This window comes from Ahaetulla prasina, chromosome 2, assembly GCF_028640845.1.
Source record: "Ahaetulla prasina isolate Xishuangbanna chromosome 2, ASM2864084v1, whole genome shotgun sequence".
Classification (NCBI taxonomy): Eukaryota; Metazoa; Chordata; class Lepidosauria; order Squamata; family Colubridae; genus Ahaetulla; species Ahaetulla prasina.
Window position 1 is genome coordinate 145968530 of NC_080540.1, and position 26346 is coordinate 145994875.

At 35.9% G+C, this 26346-nt stretch overlaps 1 protein-coding gene across 1 annotated transcript; it reads left to right on the top strand.

The window, feature by feature from the left end:
- On the top strand, nucleotides 1–25138 carry NOL11 (nucleolar protein 11). The gene is made up of 18 exons (XM_058170963.1): nucleotides 1–163; nucleotides 3481–3594; nucleotides 4517–4573; nucleotides 5286–5431; nucleotides 5865–5922; nucleotides 7195–7336; nucleotides 8154–8351; nucleotides 9023–9099; nucleotides 13220–13343; nucleotides 14626–14723; nucleotides 19024–19089; nucleotides 19547–19731; nucleotides 20208–20333; nucleotides 21215–21442; nucleotides 22742–22820; nucleotides 23622–23714; nucleotides 24626–24733; nucleotides 24980–25138. The coding sequence occupies exons 1-18, from the start codon at nucleotides 29–31 to the stop codon at nucleotides 25091–25093; spliced, it is 2148 nt and encodes a 715-aa protein (XP_058026946.1). The 5' UTR covers nucleotides 1–28; the 3' UTR covers nucleotides 25094–25138.
- The last annotated feature ends 1208 nt before the right edge of the window (nucleotides 25139–26346 follow it).

A 26346-nucleotide genomic window follows, 5' to 3' on the forward strand; every position in this document is an offset into this window, starting at 1 on the left:
ACCTGCAAGTTCTCGCGCGCTTTGCAAGATGGCGGCTTTCCGAGAGCGGTTCACGTTGTGTAGCTTGCCCGGGAGTCCCCCTCAGGCGCCGCTGGGACTGGAGCCGCCGGACGAGGACCGGGTGCTGGTCACGGATCGAGGTCGGACGGTGACGCTGTATAAGGTAAAGGCCAGACCACTGGAGCTAGACCGGAGGGCCGATGCCCGCGGTCCTGGGGCTCTGCGGCGAGATAGGGACGGGGCCGCGCAAGGGCTGCTGAAAGGGCGAGCGGGGTGCGATTCCACAGGCGTCGTCGTCGTCGTCGTCAGCAGCAGAAGCAGAGAGAGGATTTTCGGTGTCTCTGCGGCCCGGATGCGGCGTGTGCGCCCCTTTTAACGCGGCTAAGGGAACTCCGGGCTCTTAGTGCGCAGCCTCGTGCTTGGGAAGCTGAATCCCAGTGATGTGACCCTGGCAGGGGCGATGCGGGTTTGGTGTCCGGTCCCCCTGGAGGACCCGAAACCGAATCTGTGGTGACCCTTTTAAATCTGTATTTATCACCTCGCCACGTAGAAGGTATTTCTCTGCTTTGAAGATTTCTCAGGGTTTAACCTCTTTCACCTGTTCCCACGTGAAATGACAACTTGCACGCTTCTGTTGGACTGGGGGATTCTGGGCACCGAAGTCCTGGCCTTGTGGAAGACGCCAGTTGGGGTCTATGACAATTCACCACAGCCAACTCACCATGCCTAACTCGCCACGGTCAACTTGCCATGGCCAACTTGCTGCAAGACAACTGGCCCATCTCTCCTCAGGACAACTCTGTGCGGGACAAGTGTTACACTAATATCAAAGAAATGGTGGAATAGTATCATTAAAGAAAGGATGCAAAAGGAGGGACAGAATGAAATGTGAATGACAAACATTAAAATATTTTTTATTTATTTTAAATCATTAAATAGAATTGTTACATTGTCCCACAGCAAGTTGGCTGTGGGGAGTTGGCCATGGCGAATTGGCTGTGACAAGTTGTCCCATTCCCACTATAGGTAGTCCTCAACTTACAACAGTTCATTTAGAGACCATTCAAAGTTACGACAGCACATGACAAAAGTGACTTAGGACCATTGTAGCATCCCCGTAGTCACGTGATTTACATTCAGATGCTTCATAAGTGGTTCATATTAATGACGGTTGCCATGTCTCAGAGTCATGTGATCCTCTTTTGCGACCTTCTGACAAGCAAAGTCAATGTGAAAGTCAGAGTCACTTCACAACCGTGTTACTGATTTAACAATGGCAGTGATTCACTTAAAGAAAAGGAAAGTCGTAAAATGGGGTAAAACTCGCTTAACAAGTTTTTCACTTAGCAACATAAATTCTGGGCTCTATTGTGATCATAAGTTGAGGACTTCTTGTATCCTGCATACAGGCACACACACGCATACCATTTATTCTATTTGTTAAAAGTTTTAAAGGACATTTTTGCATTGTTTTTGACCAATATTATAAGGATTTGCAGCTTCAAATGATCAAAATTTGGACACTTGGCACCTGGCATGTATTTATGATGGCTGCAGTGTCCCAAGATCAGCATCATTTCCAATCTTCTGACAAGCAAATTCAAAGGGGAAGCCAGATTCACTTAACAACTGGGTTACAAACTTAACAACTGCCATGATGTTAAACAACTGAAGTTTGCAGATGACACAACAGTGATCAGTCTCATTTGAGATAATGATGAATCCGCATACAGATGGAAGGTTGAACAACTAGCCTTGTGGTGTGACCAGAACAATCTGGAACTGAACACACTCAAAACTGTAGAAATGGTCATAGACTTTAGGAGAAACCCTTCCATACTTCCACCTCTTACAATACTAGACAACACAGTATCAACAGTAGAAACCTTCAAATTTCTAGGTTCTATCATCTCACAATATCTAAAATGGACAGCTAACATCAAAAACGTCAACAAAAAAGCACAACAAAGAATGTTCTTTCTGCACCAACTCAGAAAGCTCAAACTACTCAAGGAGCTGCTAATACAGTTCTACAGAGGAATTATTGAGTCTGTCATCTGTATCTCTATAATTGTCTGGTTTGGTTCTGCAACCCAACAAGACAGACACAGACTTCAGAGGATAATTAGAACTGCAGAAAAAACAATTGCTACCAACCTGCCTTCCATTGAGGAACTGTATACTGCACCAGTCAAAAAGAGGGCTGTGAAAATATTTACAGACCCCTCACATCCTGGACATAAACTGTTTCAACTGCTACCCTCAAAATGATGCTACAGAGCACTGCACACTAGAACAACTAGACAGAAGAACAGTTTCTTCTCGAACGCCATCACTGCTAAACAAATTATTCCCTCAACAGTCAAACTATTACTAAATCTGCAGTACTATTAATCTTCTCATCGTTCCCATCACCCATCTCCTTCCACTTATGACTGTATGACTGTAACATTGTTGCTTGTATCCTTATGATTTATATTGATATTGTTTCCTGATTGCTTGTTTGTATCCTATGACTATCATTAAGTGTTGTACCTTAGAATTCTTGATGAACGTATCTTTTCTTTTATGTACACTGAGAGCATATGCACCAAGACAAATTCCTTGTGTGTCCAATCACACTTGGCCAATAAAAAATTCTATTCTATTCAATGATTCACTTAACAGTTGTGATGAGAAAAATTGTAAAGTGGGGCAAAACTCAATTGTCTTGCTTAGAAGTGAAATTTTGGGCTCAGTTGTGGTTGTAAATTGAGGAGTACCTGTATGGTCTTTGCTTTAATTTTTAATCTGGTTCTTGAAATATTGTTTTCTTCAATTAGATCTGAGATTCATGCAATGGGCCTTTTTAAGAGTAGTATCCCTTGTCAGAAAATTGTATTGAAATGCATAAAATAAAATGCACAGGCAAAGACTCTATTGTAAAGAAAATCACTTATGCTCAAATATAATTCAAATAATTTTAGATAGTGGGATTTACTGAAGTTCACATTTTGGGACTTACTTTGCCTATATTCATGCAAACTAAAGTTGTTAATGTATGCAACTGGACATGTACTAACCAAACAATCTAGCCTGGAAACTAGACGTCTCCAAGATACCTGCAAATTGATATCCTTAAGAGATACCGCTCTTAAATAGATTAACAATTAAATTGTATAAGGAATTAAAAAGTAAAATGAAAGTTGGCATTAGTTATGTATCTGAATTGTGGAATAATTTTAAAATACCCATTTTGAACACAGTGGGGTCCACATATTATGTAAAATAATATATCTCAGTATTCTTACGATGTAAAAATTAATCCATATTTCATGTTTATTAAATGTTTCAAAGAATGCTTAAAAGGATATACATTTTTTCCCTAGTGGCTTCAAATAATGTACTTGAACTCAGAATCGTGATATTTTATTCTGATTTCCTTAATTACTGATGAATTACTGAGCAGCTCATTTTATTTGGAACTTTCTTTTTTCCAAGGTATCTGATCAAAAACCACTGGGTTGCTGGTCAGTGAAACAAGGGCAAACAATTTCATGTCCAGCCGTATGGAACAGTGAAACAGAAGAATTCATTCTTGTTCATGATGATAAGGTATGATATCTAATCCAGATGATTATGGGCGTGTACCAATTCATATTTTATTGAACCTTATCAGAAGTTAATGATAGGATTTAAAATTTGTTTTCATTTTCTAGTACTTTTCCTTTCTAGGGAAGGAGAAAAGGGAAAGGGAAATGCCTATGTAAATAAATGGTTGTGACATTGCATGCTGTGGGAATGCTAAATGTGTCGTCTATGTTTCCATTAAGTTGATCTTTTATTCCTTAGTAAAGTGAAGTTGAAATCCTAGATAAGAAACAAAATGTTCATGGGAATGAGTTATCTTGCCCGGGAAGTCAGTACAAGAAGGAAAAGAAAAACTGCGTCCTTCTCTTTGCCCGTGTTTCATGCCTCTAATTGATGTATGTATTGGATGCGGCTCCAGAATATATAGGCAGCGTGATGGCTCAGTGGTTAAAGATGCTGGACTTGTCAGCTGGCAAACCAGCAGCCCAGGTTTTTAGACCCAAGCACCACGCAATGGGATGAGCTCCCATCCTCATCCCAGCTCCTGCTGACCTAGCAGTTCAAAAGCATGCAAATGTGAGTAGATAAGTAGTAGACCTTTGGTAGGAAGGTAACAGTACTATAATGTCATTCTGGCCATGTGACTGCAGAAATGTCTTTAGGCAGCGCTGGCTCAATGGCCTTGAAATGAGCACCGCACTCTATAGTTGGCAATGACTGGCAGGGTAAAATCCACAGGGACTCCTTTATTTTTACCACAGTATATGCAGATATATTTCAGTACTTCAGCCAAGTTCTTTTGTGTGTCATTAAAATCAAATACTTTAAGATTGATCATCTTAAATATATGTCAAAAGTATTTGATTTTCTCCAAGCTTCAAGAGGGATAGTTAGCAAACACTTTATTGTGATCTGTCTAAAATGATAATTCTGTAAATTTTAAAAGGTTTTACAGATCTGGAAAGAAGATGACACTGACTTGGATAAAGTTTTTAAAGCCACAGTAAGTACTGATAATATATTTTAAAGTAATTATCTCGTGCAGCTGAACTCTGAATTCAACAAAAAATTCTATTGAAGGAAGTTGTGGATTTTTGCTTGTAATGATTATTATTTAGTTATATTTTTCCTTCAGTTCAAAACCTGCTGTGGAGAAGGCTGCTCAGATTATGCAGAATTGTGTAGAGAATTACATTTATCAGGAATCAGTAAAAATGTCAATTTTTCTTTCTCCTCTCCCTCTCTATGCTGATCTGTGACCATAAGACTGTACTCAACTCTTTTACACACCAAAGTGGGATGTCCTTGATCAAAACAGGGACCAAAAGACCAGATTATCTCCAGAGATAAAGAAGTGGATTAGCTCAATTGAGTAGAATCCTTTTGCCAGTGAAGATTCTTTCTTTCTTTCAAATCATAATCAGATTTGTTTTGCTGAAACAAGAAAATATTTCCATTTTGGAAAAGTGAATGAATAGCAAGTGACATGAATCTTGTGCAGGTTCACTTATCTAGAGAATTGGAATGAAACTTATTCCCCTGCTCATTGGGAGCATAAGGTTATTGAAGCTGGAGGAACAAAAATTATCATTTAGAATAAATATTTTTTCTGACAATATGAATATATATATACACACACATGCACACGCACACACACACACATATATGTATATATGAATATATGTCTCATTTCATTTTTTAAAATTATCTTGCAGCTGTCATCAGATGTATATCGGATACATTCATTACCACACACTGAGCCCTTAGTCCTGTTCAAGGGTGGAGCTGTTAAAAATTTGGATGCTTTGCTAGCTGATCCAAAACAAGAAGTTGAAAACGTTATTTCCAATGAAGTTATTAGGTGAGTGCCATTCCCTGTAGTAGCTTTAAAATTCAAAATTTAAATAGTGATCCTGATATTTCATCATTTTGAACCCTTCAAATGAAGGAATTAAGATTCTTTCCGCACTTGAACCTAATCACAGAAGATTCCCTCTTCTTTCTGCTACATTGCTTATTTGTAGCCTATGACTATCATTAAGTGTTGTAAGTATTGTACCTTGATGAATTTATCTTTTCTTTTATGTACACTGAGAGCATACACCAAGACAAATTCCTTGTGTGTCCAATCACACTTGGCCAATAAAAAATTCTCTTCTCTTCTCTTCTCTCCCCATGATATTGCCTTATCTTGACCCAATCCATAACACATAATGCTAGGTAGCTGCAATAATATCTGATACTTTATTTGATTGCATTTTCCCTGTAGCAATAACCATGTATTTTATTTTTAGGTGGAGCGATGCTTTAATTGGAGTTGAAAAGAGTATTCTTTTATTTATTACTGAGCAGGTGAGTGTATATCTTAGATAGTTGTAAAGTAGTCAAATGATAGATACTTTATGAATGTGGCAAGGCTGCTGCTTCTAGTAAGATAATAGCTATATGTTCCATTCTTGATTGATGCATCTTTGTACTGTTTTATTGTTGATGTGTCTTTCATTTATATCAGTGCAGTAAGTGTTGTGACAGAGTTCCCTTGGACATTGGTATAAAAACATTCAGCTCTATTTCTCAGTATCGACAAATACTGACTTTCTGAAGGCTGAATAGTATTAATTAGCACTTTAAACACTAGAGACATATTTGAGAACTTCATTTTATTTCTTTATTTTTATTGCATTTATATCCTACTGCAGTCAGATGACTCTTGGCAGTTTTATGAGGACTAAAGATTTGATCAAATGTTCAGATGATCTATAAAAATCAAGTGTTTCTCTTTATTTTTTTTTAAAATCAGTGTCAGTGTTACGGATCTGATCAACTGCCCTCTGAAAATATTTGTGTGCGCTAGATAATTAATAGAATATTTTAAAAACAATATGGTGAAGCAGTCTTCAAATTTAGAAAAGCTATTTTAATTTCAGTAATTGAGCACCATAATTTACCAAATTGAATTTTTAAGAAATTCTTCTGCTGAAATACCATATTTATGAACCAGGCCTTGCCTTGAGTGGAAGAGGATAGTTTTTCTGTTTGGTTCATCTTCCTTACAGAAACAAAGATAAAAGGAACACTGCAGCCAGTGCTTGACATGTCCATTTGTTTGGCAACCATTCAGGATTATGATGATGCTGGGAAAAAAGTGACTGACAACCAGTTGGTCATTTAACAACCATTGCAGTTATCTGCAGTCACATGATCACTATTTGTAACCTCCCCAGCTGGCTTCCGACAAGCAAAGTCGATGGTGGGAGCCAGAATTGCTTAACAGTCATATGGTTGCTTAACCACCATGGAGATTCCCTTAACAACTGTGGCAAAAAAATAAGGAATAGGATCAGGCATGACTTATTTAACAATTACTTTGCTTAGCAGTGGAAGTTCCAATCCCAGTTATAGTCATTAGTCAAGGACTACCTATACATTGTTTAGACTGCCTTCCTTTGACACTGCTTTTTTCACAATGATTATATTGGCATGTGTTTCATATTGGATTGTCATTTCTGTTTTTTAATTGGGGTTTCAGTTACTTTGGGTATGTGATGTAAACTATTACTATCTTGTTTTTGTGATATTTTATTGAGATAGATGTGGATATTTTAAAAAGCCTTTATTTTTCAGGATGGGAATTACTTCATATATGTGCAGCATTGCAATCCATACACCCTTCAGAAATTTAAAGTTGAACAAGGAGTTGAGTCATCTACTCCACTGAGTTTTGCGGCATATTTGAAAAACAAAGTTATCACACTCTTTTGCTTGTGTAAGTATAACTGTAGTTTCCAATTCTGTTTAATTTTAAATAAGAGCTCCTGTTTAATACATCATGGACAATGTTACTTTAGATACCAAAAAAACCCTGAGTGTGTGCTTTGTAAATAGTATGCTTTCTGCTTCATTAGTCAGTAGTTACAAATGGTCTTATTTTCTTTTACAGTCACATAAGCATATAAAATGCATTTAGTTCTAGAAACTATGATTAGATTTACACATGATGCTAAACATTGTTTTAGTAATCTTGGGCCTTTGGAGAAGTCATAATGGTCTGGTTCACACATAATATTAAATATAAACTATGATTTACAAATTATACCAGCAAAATTCCCATATGCCAAGCAAGAATGAACTAAAAACACATCATATTGTATGATATGGATCAATATTACAAGAGAATGGTATTTATTTTACTTTTAATTGCTGTTTTAGATATTGAATATTTAAGGCTGCTTTAGAATCTCTGGGAGGAGTTATGTAAATGTTTGGCCAGCTATATTACTATAAGGTTGATCGTTACTAGTCATTTTACCATGAAACACATGGCAGGGAAATAAATTTTCTTCAGCTCTTGGAATTAATCTGTTAAGTGGCATACTTACATTATTTTTAATTATTTGATTATAATTTCTTAGCTTAGGCTTGTATTTGTGTGTATACATGAACTACATACTGTAGGTCACTCATAGCAGAGGGAAGAAAAGGGATGGCTGTACCAGTGGACGAAGTTCATAGATCTGTATTAACTGTCAATTCTAGTTTTCGTATTTATTATTGTAAATCAAGATCGACTTGATTTTATACAGATTCCAATGGCTGTGTTTATAAGATTCTGGTGCCACTACAAGAGAGTAAAACAGCAGAAACACAGATTTTACCAAAATCAGTTCTACTCAGACTCAGTATGGGTGGAAGTATTCTTAAAGGAACGTCAATTGTGATTCTTGATAAAGACCATATTGCTGTAACAGGATGCCTGGATTCCTCAGAAAGTAATGTCAAAGGTAAACCATTGATCAATTGGACTAAAATAACTTAGCTTAACAATTGGATCAAAACAAAAGGAAAACATCCAAGCGAAATTTGGAAAAGCATTAACAATAAGGACCTCAATTTACCATACATAGTTTGCAACACAAAATGTAGAATTAAAAAATAATGGAAACTGATTGGAACTTACTGATAATCATCAACAATGAGGGACGTCAGGAAAGATTCTATAAGGTGATAGAAAAAGAAACACGGATTATTTTGATCTGATAACTCACGTTTAATGACACACTGATTCCAGAAAACATTATTTTGATACTGTTTTCTTTCCGATGCTCTAGTGTAGACCTGGGCATTTTGCAGCCCACAGGCCACATCTGGCCCGAGGGCAGTCCGAGTTGGTGGTGCAGCATGGGGGGGGGGGGCAGTGGCATCAGCCATCCACACCAGTCTCCGTTTCTCATGTGTCCACTTGGAAAATTGATTGTCCGCCTCTGCTCTATTGAAATGAGACACTTGATTATTAATAGCATTCAACAAGAATGATCTGATGTGTTAATTACTTTGGGGACACAGTTTATTGCCAGAATACTTTTAATTAGCTTCCAAGTAACATTTTGTAAATGAGAACTATGCATATGTAAATCGCACACAGTTTGATAAATTTTGTCTTTCCTCTTGGTAGACTGCTTTTCAATATGGAATATTAAGTTTCAAACTCTGGAAGCAACAAAAGATTTGCCACAAGGAACAACAGGACAAGTAAGCTGAAACCAGTTACTTGATTTTAACGTATCTGTAGCAATTCTGTCATAATAGATATCCATGCTTATCTAAGAAGAAATGGTTTCAGTCAGTGTTTTAAATTTTTTCCCTTTTGTTGATGAATATATTAAGCCATTAGCATAAGTGAATCTCAAGCCTAGGTGCTCCCTTTTCTTGTCTTGCTAATAGAGAATAGAACAGCATAGCATACTTTATTTGGCTAAGTATGGTTAGGCACAGAAAGAATTTGTCTCCAGCGCAGACGCTCTCAGTGTACAACAGAGTAATAATAATCCTAATGAGAGAAGGTAGTAGAAAAGATGAGAAGGATAATAGTATAAAAGCCATATTGCATGGGTAAATATACATAAAACAGTACTGTGGGAATTAGGTGTTCAGCAGAGTGATGACACAAGGGAAAAAAAACTGTTTCTGCGTCTAGTTGTTTTGGCATGCAATGCCCTGTAGCAACATCTCCCGGGGAAGAATGGAAACAGTTTACATCCATATATTTGGAAGCACTTATTTCTGCATTCTATTTTGTCACTTGGATTCAGAATTGTTATTAAATTTTGACTTTGAATGCACTGGTTTATAAAACACGTTTAAATTTGGCTCACTTAGAAAAAATTTGTATCCATTTGCTGCATTAAATCAGATGTTTTATATATAAAACTCAGGGTGTGTTAACCCACAACAATGCTTCCAAAGTCACCCAGAAGAGAAAGGGAAATGCATTATACATTAGTTTTGTCAAGGGTTGTACTGTCAGAAACTTCAGTGTCCCATGTGGGTCACAAAATCAGCTGTGACCTTTCAAATGTTTTAGCAAAAAACAAATTTTAATTTGATTGATGAGGGAAATAGTTTAATACATGGGGAATTAGCACAATGAATATATTTAATTCAGTAACAATTAATTGAAAAAAATTAAATCAGCTTTCACTTTGCTCTGGCTTCATCTTTTTTAGAGAGTGCTACCATCAGCATTCCATTCAAAATCAAATACAGCTTGATAAAGGTTGTGTATCCCATGTGAATATAGCTGTTACGTAAGGAAATAAAGCAGTGAATTTCATTATTTTATTAAGTGAAATTTGACAGGGGTTAGACCAAGCATCAGAGAAGGTGGAGTGCTAAACCAATTGCTCTTCTTTCATTCAGCTTTTCAGATTATTTTTGCTGGTTTCCTTTGACTAATATCCAACTAATTGGCAAAATGAGCAATAAAATGATATCTTTGAAGGGTAATTCCCTGATCAGACAAAGAATTAAGCCTTATTGGATGAGTCAAGGATGGCTGAGACACTTAGCATTGAAGAAAGACATGGGTGGTAGAGGAAAACATTAAACAAAAAATAATAAATAAATTAAAATTAATATAAGGACAATGTGAACTGAAAAGCAAGGAGCTGAGTTTTGTTCAGCATAATGCTCTTAAATTAGATCTGTTAAACAATTCACATACGATCTACGTGTGTTGGGGATTAAGATGGAGAAGAGATCTCAATCAGCAGTCTTTACAGGAATCATATATATCAGATAAAATTTTGAACAGATTATTTTTAGTAAGAGGGCCTAGCAAGTCAAAAGTGGTAGCCATTTTATTTAAAACCAATGCAGATTTTATAGTAGAACTTATTTTAATTAAAGGAAAGGTTGGTAATAAAAAAGTATAACATTGCCCCTTCCTCCCTCTTCCTCCCTCTCCCCCCCCCCATATATATATGAGATGAGACTCAATCAGGATTTACACAAAAATTTGGTTATCAGAATTTCATTCTAGAAGTCAGTTGAAATATTTTTTACACTTCTGACTGTTGCAGCATCTGCATGGTCATGTGATTTATATTTAGATGCTTGACAACTGAATTCACATCTATGATGGTTGCAGTGTCCTAGGTTCATGTGATCTCCTTTTGCAAACTTCTGACAAGTAAAGTCAATGGGGAAGTCAGTTTCACTTAACCACCGTGTTACTAATTTAAGAATTGCAGTTATTCACTTAACAAATGTGAGAAAAGTTGTAAACTTTGTAAAACTCACTTAACAAATTTCTCGCTTAGCCACATAAATTCTGGGCTCAATTCTGGTCGAAAGTCGAGGACTACCTGTAGTAACTTTTAGGACAGGTTGTAAATCATTTTTTCAAGACCATTCTAACTTTGAATCATCATTAAACAAATGATGTTTACATTTGTAAATTGAGGACTATCTGTGCAGTTTATTAATATTTGGAGTATTATGCATCAATTAACAAAAAGCCTATTTTACTTATTTGCTACAATAATTTTGGGCTTTAATTTGAATGTCAAAATCCAATTTATTTAATTTTAATTTGCTATATAATTGCAAATAAAATGATTTGCCCCAGAATGTGGGCAATTTTTTCCCCCAAAAAACAGCAGCTTTACAATTGTTGACCATAAAATGGGGCACCATGCAGGCAATAACAAGATGAAAGTTTTTAAGTCAAGTAAGCAGAGTTTATCAGAAATTTACAATGATGAATGTATTACATTCCAAAATTAAGTATTTGTGGTTAGGTTATAATGAAGCCTACTTTATTAGTATTTACGGATATTTTGGAAAGTGATAAGAACAGCTACTATATAATATTAGCCAAAAGGTTTTGTGGAATAAAATCCCAGAACAGCAGAACACCAATATTGGAAGGAGCTGGCCTAACTAATGTGTTCCATAGATGTTTCTGGTACAGGGACAGTAATGTCAGGTACAAGCAACCAGAGCTGCCCATAAAGAACTATAATAAGCACTTTTATTGTTCTCTATCTAAGTTACAAGAATTTCCCCTAGGAAGGACCAGATAAGGCTTCATGGATCTTATGGGAGATCAAACTTATGCCATTTGCAACTGTGCAAAGATTCCAAGCTGGGTCCCTGCTTGACTCCTCCATCCAGTCTTGGTGGCAGTTTCCCAACAGAAAACAGAATAAAAACCTAAAAGGACACATTATAAGACAAAGCTTGATAAAAAATATGCAACTCTATGAGGAAAATAGTAAGTTCAAAAATATCACCATTAGCTTCTCACCTAAATGGTTTTCATGTTGGAAATAATTACAGTGAGAAAAGTGTAAATTGCATATCCAAAAATGGTCCAACCAGGCCCCATAAATAAATTAAACACAGTAAAAATTACTCTGCAAAGGTTGGAATATACCATGGCTGACATATCTACAAATTGCTGGAAGAATGAAATCTGGCCTCAAAAAGGAAAATACTTTTGTTCAATACTAAAAAATTAAAAGAAGCATATCTAAGCCTCAGAAACAAGGAAAATGGATAGTTCCATTTTCAAATTACATTATTTTGAAGGCAAGTCATTTGGGACATATTACCTTCATAATTTGAATATTCAGCAAGGCAATGGATACAGCTACAAAATATATAGAAGATGGAGCCATAAGCCATTTTTTAAAAAAAATATTTTAAAAATTGTATAATATAATACATCAAAAAAAAGTTACACTTTTGGTCTGAAAAAAAAGACATGCACCTTTGATAATGGGCATCTCCTTCCTAAGCTTTTTATTGATACTGTATATCCAGGATCCTGTCATTAGGACATGTGACAATTGATGCCTTAAATCCCAGTTTCAGTAGAGTAAGATACTTCTACAGTAATAAGAGACCAGGGAATAATGAAGAGATTGAGTTGCAGATAGTGTTTCCTCTCTCCTGGCTAACATAGTTCCATCCATATATGATGCCATACATTAATTAAACAAACATAGCTCCAATGTAAACCCTTTCTGAATAGAACCCTTTTAAAATATAATTAATTTAACGCATTTAGATGATACACAAAAAACATTTTTATTTGCTCCTCTATCCACAGTAGAGATTAAACAAAGAATGTTAAAATTGGCAAGTGGCAAAACACCAGGACTAGATGGGCTCCTTTTCTAGTGTATAAAATATAAAGGAGGTCGCATTTCTTCTGAAAAATTAATCATTAATTACTCTTTCCAACCCAAAGGTACCATTTAAATTATAATAAAAAAGATAAAAGTTGAAAGTGTATATGTTCACTATTTCTGCTTAATATATTCTAACGTAATATATAAAAACTATGTGTATTTGTTTATTTCAGTGTTGGGCTTACAATGATAAACTATTTATAATACACGGCAGAGAATTAGAAGTAATCCTATACAAGTGTGAAACATCCTCTTTGGCTGCTGCAGTTGGAAAAAGCAAGGATACATATATTTCTGGTAGGAACTTGACTGCAGTGTTTTTCAATTATAGCAATAGCAGTAGCACTTATGTACAGCACCCTCTGAGTAGTTTGCAGAGTCAGCATTATTCTATATTAAATATATTAAAGTGCTTTTCGAAAATTACTTGTTAAAAACAGTTAAAACCAAAAGACTTTATATTATGCTTTGTTTATTAGTAGAAGGCATAGTTGAGTAGTGTGGTGGCCTAGATACTCGCCTCCCACTCGGAAGGTTTCAGAGTTCAATCCTAGGTAGCAACAAATGTTCTTTTATCAGGGTACAATGAAAAAATATCTGAAAAAATATCTGCTGTGAATGCCATAATAGGCATCAGGAGAGACATCTGGCCCGTAAACCCTCAGCTCCATTTAGTCTCCCTGACTTCACCCCGATAAAAGGCATTACAAGGTCATAAAGAGGTGTGTGTGGGGGGGGAATTAGAAGGCATAGTTCTCAAACTTTTTAGTACAAAAGCTGTAATGACTTCCTCCAAGTTCTAAGAATGCAGTTAATAAAGCTGGTGACAATTAATTCTCTTCCTGCTTATTTCTTAAGTATAACCAACTGTAATATTTATTAGTCAATTAATTGAAAGTTCTGAATTGATTTTAAAATGCCCCAATATAACGGTTTCTTAATAATTGAAGTTCATCTGTGTTTATGGTTCTTTAAATGATAAGGAAAGGAGCTACTGACCAGCTTACAACTTACAGGGGAGGAGAAATTTGCACTGTGGAAGAAGAGAACAGGCAAATATGAGGAAGTTTATGCAGGACTTTGAAGCTGTGGGAGGCCAAAAAAAAAAAAAAGGACTTGGCAAGCTTTAAAAATGTTTCAGAAGAGGTATTCTAGAATATGTGAGAGTGCAGCACCTTTTTAAAAGCACCCACATCTTTTTTTAACAGACACACACAAGCCTGAAGAAAATTGCATTTAGTTTTTAGAACCAAGGTCTACTTTTTGCTGCTTATATTTCTCTTTTAACACTACAGTATTACTTCTACTAAGAAATCAGGGAAAAGAATCCAATTAAATGATCCAGGTAGTCCTCTATAAGGTGAAAGAATATCTAATTAGATATTTTCTGAATGATAAAATGCAGGCTCTTTAGAATTGGATGACAGAAGTTTTGTCATCACAGGATCCTAAATAAAATGTACATTTTCTTGTACATTTTTGAGTCATAAGATGAACAAATTGCCAGGAACTTGGGGTGGGGGGAAAAACATAACAAGAAATATTTTGCATCCTTTAAAATAAAATTATACTTTTCCAGAAATGAAATCTATGCTTGTTGATTGGAATAGGCTTCAGGAAGATGGCATATTCTGTGCCGAACCTGATAAAGCTGCTAAAGATGAATCTAAGAGGCTGGTATGTTTATTTTGATGTGATTATTTTTAACTTCCTTTCCTATGTGTATAATACAATTTCTTATATAATACATATTCAGCACGGTATTGATTATTAATATTCTGATTGTGCTGAGTAATAGCAAGGGTCTCATGACCCCAAAATTGAATGGTTGAATTAATACTAAAGTAATATGGCAATATGAAATTGCTTTTCTTTAACTATTTTGGTTTCTGAAAGGTTTTTCTTCAGATGACTTGGAACAAAATTAATCATCTATGCTGCCTAAACTTGATGTGAAAAATTATGACCAGTCAAATCTGAATTTATTTCCATGCAGGCTAAGCCCGATAATTAACTTCTTGGTATAGTAGAACCTCTGGTCACAACCATAATTCATTCCATAACTTTGGTCACAACCCGATTTGGTCGTGACCTAAACCTAATTTTGGAAATTTGGCATTTACAAAAAACATGGCCGGAAGGGGAAATCAGCCACACACAAAAAATTGTGAATTTTTTAGTCAGAACCCAATTTGGTCGTGGTCTGTATAATGTACATACTCATTAACTATATTTTCAGGCCAAAATATTTTATACTACTACCTTAATACTGTTTTATAGATCACTGGATTGTAGTTGATACTGCATAGTGGAATCTACAATTAACAGCCATCCCCTTAACCCTAAAAATTCTCAACTGTTTTTGTTAATTGTCCAGATTTCTGTGAACAGTGGTGGATGATGTGATTGTGTTTTCCCCAAAGGGCCAGTGTGTCACCTTGTGGATGGACAGGAAAGCATAAATGTTAATGGAATTAATGTGAGCTAGCGTATTCCACTTGCGTGTTTTTATCAATATCAAGGAAGATGAGCATTCAAGCATGGCTAATTGTTGCTTGGGGTGGTGATTATGGGGAATTAGCTTGAAAATGGAAGAAAAGAAAAATCTTGAGTTGGGTTTTTCTCCTCTGTGGTATTCTGAGATACAAAATTGATGAGAGCAGAGCGCTTGCTTTCTCTTCCCTAAATGCAACTTCTTTCTCCAGGATCAATGTGCCGTTGATCTTATCGTGCATATGTTGAGTATACTAGCATTTAAAAGGTTCAACATTTGTGCATGTGTATATCATTTACCTTTATATTAACATGTATTTCAACATTTAAAAAATGTATATAGTAGAAAATGGAATGTAATTAACCAGTGAATTATATCTCAGCATTGTTTCTGAGGCTTATTTATTTCCAACCTAGAGCATGAGTGTGTGTTATATGTGTATGTGTTATAGGAGAGGCATGTGACAACTACTAGGTAAACTAAGGAACATGTGATATTATGGTTGGTTGCATAATCAGCTAGCTGTTTGGATTGGAGCTGGTACTTGTATTTGTCTATTGAGTCCTCCCTAAGGATCTGGGATGGGCAGATGTTGTCAGGTTGATGTTAAAAGTTTCATTGCATTGATGTAAGCTGTTCCAAGTAAACTGCCTTTTGCAATTTACTGATGGTGATTTTGTCAAAGCTGATCTTGTGCAAGTGGTGCTCCAGATGTTTTGGATTGCACCCAAGGCAAACCCACTATAAGTATTATCTTCATTTTCTTTTGCCGTAGTCATTCTACTTCTGTTTGCAAGTCTTTGTATTTTGTGATTCTCCAGTTTTTTCTCTTCTGTTCTGTCAGTTCCACTATCTAGATTTTTTTTGTCTTTCTTACTGATAGTTGTTAAATCTGAGGTGTTACACAGCAGGTGCCAGTCTGTTTGAATTCTAAGGTCTCAGGGCATTTTAGGGTCTTCATTTTCTATTACTTTCTCTATTTTGTGATCCCACCAATTCTTGCTTGCAAGCCAATTACATTTCTTGCAGATAGTCCAAGTACTGTTTTATTATTTTTGTTATGCTCATCTAAGTATTTCTTGAATCTTTCTGCCTTTTGTCAACCTCTTTCATTCATCATATGATTCTGACAGTGGGGGGAAAAACCTATTTCAGAAGCTGCAGAGAAAAATTCATGCTGCCAGCATGTTTGTGTTTAAAGGAGTATTAAAGTCACCCAACTTTAAAAGTGTTCCCAGCACGTTTTTTAGGAAAAGCCTTCCATAGGCTTTGATGGAAGTTTCTTTTCCCCTTCTTTAATGCCATTAAAAGGTGTCATTTTGGAACCGATCGCACATGGCTGTTCTAAATGGGGTCACTAGGGGGCTCCCATCAGTAGAAAGAAATAGTGGAAAAGCTGTTCTCTCTGAATGCACCTCTCAAGCAGTTGTCATCAGCTCTCACACAAGTCTCTAATGTGGCTGCTAACCCAGGCTTTCTAGCCTTGATTCTCAGAACACCATTTCTTTTTTCAAAACATAAAATGTATTAACTGAGTTGAGATATTCACATAAGATTCATAATCTTATAATTTTAATATGATTTGTCACACAGTCAGCCAGAGGGTCAGATTAGATTTGGAATTTTTGTCTGCCTAGTGAGTCCTTCCCAAGGATCTGGGATAAGCAAGTGTGGATGTTTGATGAAGTTACAGATACATCACTGCAGGATGTAAGCTGTTCCAAGTAAAGCTGCCTGTGGCAATTGACGGATGGTGAATTTGCCAGTGCCAATACTGATCTTTTGGGATTGCACCCAAGGCACTACTGCTTTCTTTTGCCACAGTTATTCTATTTCTATAATATTTATAATATTATTTAGCTCATCACAGTCCTTCCCAAGGACCTGGGATAGGCAGATATTGATTGATTAATTAATTATAGTATAATAATACATAATATTCACATAATGTTGAAGATTTCTTCAGATTTTAACTCGCCTTACCCAAACAATCCAGTAAGTGACATTTACTGGTCTAATCCTAACCAGAAAGTTGTGAGGGGAGGGATGTTTTCGCTTTTTGTGATTTTGACTCATTTTATAGTTCATATACATTGTTTTCTTAGCATGATTTTTGGAAGTGGTTTGCTATGGCCATCTACCTAGGGTTGAGAGAGAGTGACTATCCCTAAGTCACCCAGATAGTCCTCAAGTTATGATCCTTTGTCAGCAACTGTTCAGAGTTATGGCAGTTATTAATGAGGGACGTATGATTGGTCCTCAAAGTTCCCGCTATTGCAAGGCCCCCCACAGTTACATAACTGCCAACCAACTCTCATTTAAGAATGACTGCAGTGTCCTGTTATCATAAAATTGCCATTTGCAATCTTTCCTGCCAGTTTCCCACTAGCCAAGTCATTGGGGAAGCCTGCTGGCAAGGTTAAAGTCACTCAGCTAAATCTCCCCCCCCCACCCCCCGCCTGTCTTTGCACACATAACACCATCCTTTCCACCTTTACTCAGTTATACACAGAGCACCTTCCTTCCCCCTCCATTCACACACACAAACACACATCCTTTCCAGGCCTCTCTGCTTTCTCATGCACTTGCATCCTCTTTCCCTGGCCATCCTGCATTTGCACCACACCCCAGCACCTCACTTCCTCAACTCATGCATGACTTGCCCCGCAGTTCTCAGGGCCTAATTTTGGTTTGATGAAATAGAGGCATCCAAACCACACCCTGTTCTATTAACAATTTCAGCGTAATCTAACAAGGGCCAGAGATGGCATCCTATTTCTTCCTATTACACAGTTTGTTTTGGATCCATTTTGTAGCGTGAGTTTTTGTGATATAGAAGAGACTCTTTTAAATGTATTTGTTACATTTTGCAGTGAGTAAAATCACTGCTGACATATGTGTTAAGAATGCTTGTATCAACCCGGAAGTGAGCCTGGCTGAAGCCATCTTGGAGGCTTCAGGGTTGCCACACAACTATGGGAGGGAAAGAAATAGTTAGATGGGATTTTGTAGCCAAAACAATAGTTTTCCTGTGGGAACTAAGGATATTTTCACAGGTGACTGGCCGGAGGAGGAGCAAGTAACCAAGCGACTGGCCAGCAACTTGGATTGGACAGCATGACCAGTGACTTGGGAGGAAAGGGGAAACTTTTACTTTTAATCACATGAAAACCATGGGAAATTTCAGAGTTGGCTTTCACCAGTTGTGCCAATATGATGTAGCCAATAAACTGTTCTTTGAGGAACTCATCTGCCTCGGAGTTCTGTTTTCTTTGGATGCATTACTTGGAAGGCTGGCAGCGTGGGTCACATGATCCTTTTCATCTGATAATGTCTTTCTTACCCAGATAGTACCTTCATAATAAATGAATCAGGGATTCTTGTTAGAATGGAGATCTCATTGAAGGCATAATCTTAATTACCAGTTTTGAAGGCATGTTTACTTGTTTCAGAGAATCTTAATTTCTTTGTCAAATATTGCAGTTGAGATCACGAAAGAATGCTCAAGAAGGGACCCTGACAGTTGAACAACTTCTTAACATTATTAAGGTAATTATGAACACTCCCTATTGAAAACAAAAGGTGACGTGGCAATCTTGAGTGGCATTTTCTCTATGTATGAATGCGTAGTGAAACATGTACCTAAATGAGTAGTTAATTTGCAATTCTCCTTTAAGTATCAGCAAAGCAAATTAAAGATGAATATCATGGTTATATTAATTAGCATTTTTAAGTGTAATTAACAAATCTGGTCAGTGTGATTCTTTAAAAAAAAAGTTGTTCTGTAAACTGCAAAAATAGAGCCAGAGATAAAATATTTCTTAATCTATGATACATGTAAGTATCTAAAAACGTTTCTCTTTACAGATTTGGTCTCATGAAGAATTAATGGACCAAATTCTTACAATAATCATGTTGGGCGACTAGTCCAGTAGTTAATAATTTTAATTAGCAAAGAAGAAAATAATTAAGTTGGAACCAATAAGTAAAATATTTCTTTTTTTAGGGTGCTTCTCAAAATACTGTAGAAGAAAAACTACTGGCGTTTTTATCTAGCACTCCAGTGACAGTCTTTCAAGCGTCAATTGGATATATAGTATCTGCTCTTGTGAACAGATGTAAAGCAGAATCTTCATTCTATCCTCACAGATGCTTGGTACAACTGATTCAAACACAAGGCCTCTCTTATAGGTAATTAATATTTAATCTTTTCTAACAAACAACCTACTTTACATTTTTATAGCAATAGCTCTCGGGAATTGGTTACGTTATAAACCACAAACTTTTAAAAGGTGTATGGAAATATGTATAGAAAAAATAATAAAACACTAACACTAACCCTACTTTGGTATCGTGGGTAAAGTGCTGGCTTAAAAACCAGGAGACTGAGTTCTAGGCCTCCAGCTGGGTAACTTTGGACCTGTCGCTATCTCAACCCCAACCTACCTCACAGGGTTATTGTTGTGAGGAAAATAGGAAGCCAGGAGCGTTAGATATGTATGTCATCTTGAGTTTTATATATAAACAAGGGCAGGATAAAATAAAAGTAATAACAGGGACTCAGTGGGTGGACACAAATGCCAAATCCAGTCTAAACATGTGGCTGACTGTGCAACCAATCATAATAATGTTAAATATATTAAGAACTTCACTATTTTATCTTCCAGTATGTGCCCGGAACTGATGACAATTGCAGTGGAGAAAACAGATATACATCTCTTGCAACTCTGTCTGCAGCAATTTCCTGATATCCCTGAAGCAGTTATTTGTACTTGCCTGAAGATTTTTCTGAGGTAAATATACATACTTCTGTTTCTATTTAAATTTATTAATAGTTCTTGCAAAAGTTTGTTTTGAAATAGTGGGTTTCCTCAGTTTAATTTGTGTTTATAAAAAGGCTCTGAAAAGATGGCACTAGTCTTAGATCTGCATGTAGACAAGCTGAAGAAATGACAGCTACTATAAATCATCTTTTTTTCTTTGGGGAACTTTTCATTTTACAAGCTTATTTATTCAGGTCTACTTAATACTGCACAAACCTAAATAATTCTCCTTTTATAAAATCCAGATTGTGGATTCTTTTTTCTTTTAATTGATTCAGTTTGTGAAAAATTCATCTTCAAGCAATTACCGTATTTTTTGGAGTATAAGACGCACTTAAAAGAGGCTGAAAATTTGGATGCGTCAAGCTTTTTTTCAGCCCTAAAGAGGCGCTAATGAGTGAAGCAATCTCCTTGCTTTGCCTGCTCCCTCTGACTCTCAGCTGTGCTTTAGCAGCTGTTTTTTACCCCCAAGCAGGGGATAAAAAGCAAGTGTGTGCTTAAAACCAGCAAACTAATGTGCTGAAGCTGACCAGACTAAGGACACTAGCCAGATGAATATCTGGTAGGCAGATTTTTTTTCTCCTGTTTTCCTCCCCAAAAACTAAGCTGCGTCTTATACTCTGGTGCATCTTATTCTCCGAAAAATACAGTAACCAATAATGGCTTTTATCATCCTTGATGTACTATTACCCCTATCAGTTTTGCCTGCCAAAAGCAAATTTTTCCCTATGTTCTTCTATTTTAATAGCAAACAATCTGTTTTAGATTTATTATGGTTTCAGGTTAAAGATTAGTTTTAAATAACATTTTAAACAAATTTGAGTATCCGTGGACATTTTGTTTCTTTGTAGCATTGGTGATGACCACCTTGAAACGATGAATATGAATTCAGATTTTGTACCAGATCATGTTCATACTGTTGAAAAAAACAAAATGGATGAACTATCTAAAGTTGTACAGAATGGCTGCACTTTTGAACTCATGGAGGAAGATAGCTGTGATATGCAGACAATACAGAAATCCCAAGAAATTGAACTAAGTGAAATATGTCCAGTTGGGCCACACAAAGCAACATTACTGTATCCTTTGGAATATATTTTTGATGTGAATGATTAAAAGAAACTATTATTCTTCTTATACAGTATAATCTGAATTGAAAATGATAACCCTTAGATATAGTCTTTGCCTCTGAATTGATTGTGGTATACAATGTGGATGTAAAAAATATTAATTGAAAGCAAAATGTAGCAATGCACCAAAAAGCAGTGAACAGATTCTAGCAACTTCTTTCAGTCTCAGCTCCAAAATTTACATAAAAATATACATTTGGGAAACCACTGCATAAAATAACATTTGTTGGAATAGCTATATCTAAAAAATATATTAAGGTATTTTTTTAAGTCTGAATAAAATATTGAAACTCCAATCAATGTAGATTGTTTTTAATCGAAATAATTAGTTGACCTAAATAATATGTGAGAGTAGACTTTGATATGGATTGTATTTAGATTGTTTATCATTTCCCTAACAAATTTTATGAGTATTGTTACAAAATATGTATGCAGCTGAAGCAAAGTTGCGTATGAGATTTATTTACTCAAGTCTGAAAGTGTCTTAATTGCTAACCTCATTTGTCTTGTGGCTATTTTTCAACAAAGTGCTATAAAAGTAGACTTTTTGCTAGTGCACCACACTAGAATATTAACAATTTCGCTTGAGCCACACCTTAGGCAATGTGACTACTCAGGAATGATATGTTTTGGAAATTACAATAGTAATTACAAATTACAACAGTATCCCACTATTGTCCTAGAATCAAATGGATACAGCGAGAAGTAAATTTTATAATTCCTCTGAAAAGTAAAGGATTACATGTACTGTTTTCTGCTGCACTACTACGATATCTGATTACAGAGATAAAGACCAAACAAGTCTTTGCATTCCTTAATTGCATTCCTTCTTTGAGGAGCCACTGCTCAATATATGTTTATTTTTAACTCATGATCCTCAGTCCCAACTTTCTCTCTACATTAAACTGCCTGCAGTAAGGAATTCTTTTTTCTTGAATCAAGAAGTAGCAATACTATTTGGTTCTGCTAAATCTTCACTGAAAAATTGATGTTGCTGTTCATGATGTATGCATAAAATTGTTGCTAGGACCAGCAGCCTTAATTTGCAAAATGCCCAGGTTTTGATTCTTCTTGTTCTGCAATTTGGCTCACTCAATTCTTTGTTTGACAAACAAAAGCTGCTTTACTTGTTTGTTTGTTTTTAAATTAGTTTTAAAAGTACTGCTTTAAAAAAAGGGGGGGAAATAAAATAAGACACAAATCTGAATAGAAGTAGATCCTTGACTCAGGTGTCTCTACTTTATGCAGAAATACAATTATTTGTTCAGCTTACAGTGAAACATTTCTTTTACCTCATTTGAAAGACCTCTCTGCAAAGGAAGTCATAGTAAGTATTGGTTTTGGCCGTCAGAATTCAGTAACAGTGTTAAATTAATTTTACACTTGATTATGACGTCACTGAAGTTGTCCCTTTTATATTGGATAGTTTAATGTTAAGATACAGAATATATTAAGATACACAGTTGTAAGTGTAAAAAAACGGTCACTAAGTAAAAACTATTGTAAGCCGAGAACTATCTGTATTCTGTTCTAGCAGAAGAGATGCCTGTTATTTATGAATGTCTATTAAATTTCAATTGTATCAATATAAATGATGCACAGATAATATTTGTGTAATCACGTGAACATCATAAAATTAAGAGAAATTTAACTCTCACACCTGGACTGCTTTATATGTATCAGACTTTATCTGGGAGGAGACTCCCGACTGAAATTCACTTCACTGTATTCCAAAAAAGGTGACGGGTCCCCAACTCCCGGGATGCAGCCCACTACCGGGCCTTGAGCCCTTTGGAAATGGGCCACAGAAGTGTTGGGCAAGTGTGTGTGCATCCTCATTTGTGTGAGCAGCAGACAAGCCTGTGTGCAAATGGACTGTGTGCACTGTTGCCTGTCACTCATGCTTAACTATCCCCTCCTCCTTCACCCACTCCCCTGGACCGGATTGCAAAGCCAGAAAGGTTGTTGTAGGGTCTTTGTCTGGAAAATATTTATTTTGCTTATTGATATATGGGGTGTGTCAGTTACACCACCAAATAAAACAAGTCATTCTTTTTTAAAGGACTGAAGGGTTCTTTGCATATATAGTTGTATTCAGCGACATCTAATTTTCTTGTTTTCTTTTTAGTTATTCCTCCAGTATCTTCAGTACGTATATGTGCAATGTAGTAAAGAGTCTTCCACACACTTCCCTGGAATATTTCATCTGACCATACAACAGGTAGAGAATTTTTCCTACAAAAACTATGCCCAAAGAAATCTTTTTAGAGCAGCATACTCAGATTTAGTGCCTTTGGAAAAATGAGATAATTATTCTTACTCTCACTGGAATAATATATACATATAAGAAAATGATTAATTGGATGTGTTTGCCACCTATTACTAAATTCAAGGCAGGTAAATTCAGATTTGGCCTATTCTAATTAATATGGGATGGCTAAATTTGTTTTCAATGTATTGTTCAGTGAAAAGTGAAGAAGCCATTAATACAGAAAATCTAGTCTTGCTTTTAGCTCACGAGTGGCATCCCGTAAACAATATAAGCACATTGATGATTAGTGATTGCATTAGAGCTTCACCTATAATGCCTTTGTTTGTTTTTATTTGGTTTACCATATGTGCTGGGAATATCCTGTAATATGATGTCCCTTTAAACTAGTTTTCAGTAACCCAAATTGTACTTCCTATATTAAAAACTAATGCATAGCAAAAATTTTCTAGTTAAATGTATGGCAATGAATTGATCAGCTAGCTGTGATTATGAGTGAGATTGCATTGATGGGAAGCCTGTAATATTTCTATATTTCATGGGGGAAAGGGCATTGGAAATTGTGGTAGAAATGTATTCGCGCTGACGGGAATGAAGGTCACTCTTGCCTAGGATTAAAATGATAGAAACACCTAATTTGGTAAATTCTTCACAGATTTACCATGATTGCAAACAAATAAAAGTAATAATTATGCTGCCTTCTTCAAAATGTTTAGTTTCAACACTGAAATTAAAAGGCTGAACTGCAAATAGGTAAGCAACAAAATTCTGTATAGGTAGCGGACTGGCTTGCATTTTAATGGCTAAATACTAAAATGTTCATTCATGGTGACTGTGTTTGTGTATTTTGACTTTATTTTCAGATTATGGACTGGTTGTGCCTCCTACTAGATGCTCACTTCACAGTTGTTATTATGCTGCCAGAAGCAAGAGGGTTGCTTTCAAAGCTACACAAGTTTGTTAGAGCCCAAGTAAGTTTTCCTCCATGTTAATACCATAATCATAATTAATTAATTAATAAATAAATAATCACAAGCAGAAATTGATCATAATTATTGTAGACAATAGTGTTACTAGATCTTCCCATTCCTACAAAAAACATAAATCTCTGCTGTTTTACTCATTCCATATAGACAGTTATTATGTGCTTCTCATGAAGAATGATACATTAAAATGCAGGTTTATTTGTTGACTAAATCTTTACTTTTACTTTTTAGGTACATTTTTACTCAGAATTGAACAAGATTGAAGGAAGTCTGAAACATTTACAGAGAATAAATCACCCAGAAGACAAGGGCTTATATTCCATAGAAGTTATAAATCTTACTTGAAATTCGCACAACTTCATTAAATTATTATTATGAATCTCTTGTAAAGAGCCTTGTGGTGTATTTCTCACCCTGATGAACATTTATCCTGTCCCTATTAAGTCATATTAATCATCTTATCTGAAGACTACAGATATAAACATAATTTGGCTTTTCTTAAACTAAATATACCAAATGATGTTATAGGGGAAATATACTGTCTCTAGAATGATGTTCTACAAGTTACATTTATAGTTTCCCATGGCATAAATTTGAGCAGCTTATAAACAAAACTACTTCACAATTCTACAGCAGTATAATGAAAACCTATTAAATTGATACTAACCAACAGGAACATGCTGGGCTTTGGATCCCAAACCAAAAAGGGATTTATAAGCAGGTATGGAATGCTCAGTTGGTACTTCCATAAATCAGATGCATGTTTTCCTGGATCATGGGGCTAGCAAGCAACTACAGGATAAGATGCAGTTTCTTAAGGAGAGACTCATGAATGTGGAGTGTGCACCTGAACCTGCTCTAAGACAACCTTTTAGCTTTATATCTGAAATGTACTAAGAACTTGTGGCAGGAGTTCAAAGTTCTACAGTTATCCTCGTCTTTAAAGTCTTTAAAATTCTACAAAATCTAAAAAAGATGGCTTTTATAAACTAACTTGCACCTAAGCTGGACCTGGAAAGAAGCAGCATAACTCAAACTTAATTATGTAAATTGCTCTCCTTACATCTTGAGGAACATAAGAGACACATAAAAGAGGAACCCTCAGAGCAAGTCAAAAGAAGTCATAATTTAATTTGACAAGTTCCATTGCTTAAGATAGAGACTGGAATGCTTTACCTCCAACTGATAGTTTGGGAAGTCTAAAGGGGAATAATGTATCACCAAGATCAAAACAGTCTTTTGTCTCTTAGCGGGCACTCATTATTAGACTGGTTTGGGTAGCACAGCCTCCCTTAAGTTTCAGAGAAAAATGTGACAAATAGTGATATAACTGCTTTTCCCAATAGACAAAAGGAGAAGATTTAGTTATTCATTCAATAAACTAATTGGTTTCAAGTTGGGTGATCATTTTCACAAATCTCATCAAAACTACAACTTGTCCAAATCCAACCCAAAATCCAGAATAACAAAGACTCAAAGGTGCTTCTTCAAGAGGTAACCGGACTTTCTGGAGTTTTTTTTGAAGATACTAGCTTCTTATCCAAGAAGCTTCTTTAGCTCTTCAGAAGCTTCTTGGATGAGAAGTGAAATGTCTTCAA

What these genes read in the sequence shown, in the direction of transcription:
- NOL11 (XM_058170963.1), top strand. Translation starts at nt 29, where the DNA reads ATGGCGGCTTTCCGAGAGCGGTTCACGTTGTGTAGCTTGCCCGGGAGT. An exon ending in TTTTATTTATTACTGAGCAG is followed by an intron (nt 5,923 to 7,194) that starts GTGAGTGTATAT and finishes TTTATTTTTCAG; the next exon opens with GATGGGAATTACTTCATATA. An exon ending in AAGATGAATCTAAGAGGCTG is followed by an intron (nt 14,724 to 19,023) that starts GTATGTTTATTT and finishes CAAATATTGCAG; the next exon opens with TTGAGATCACGAAAGAATGC.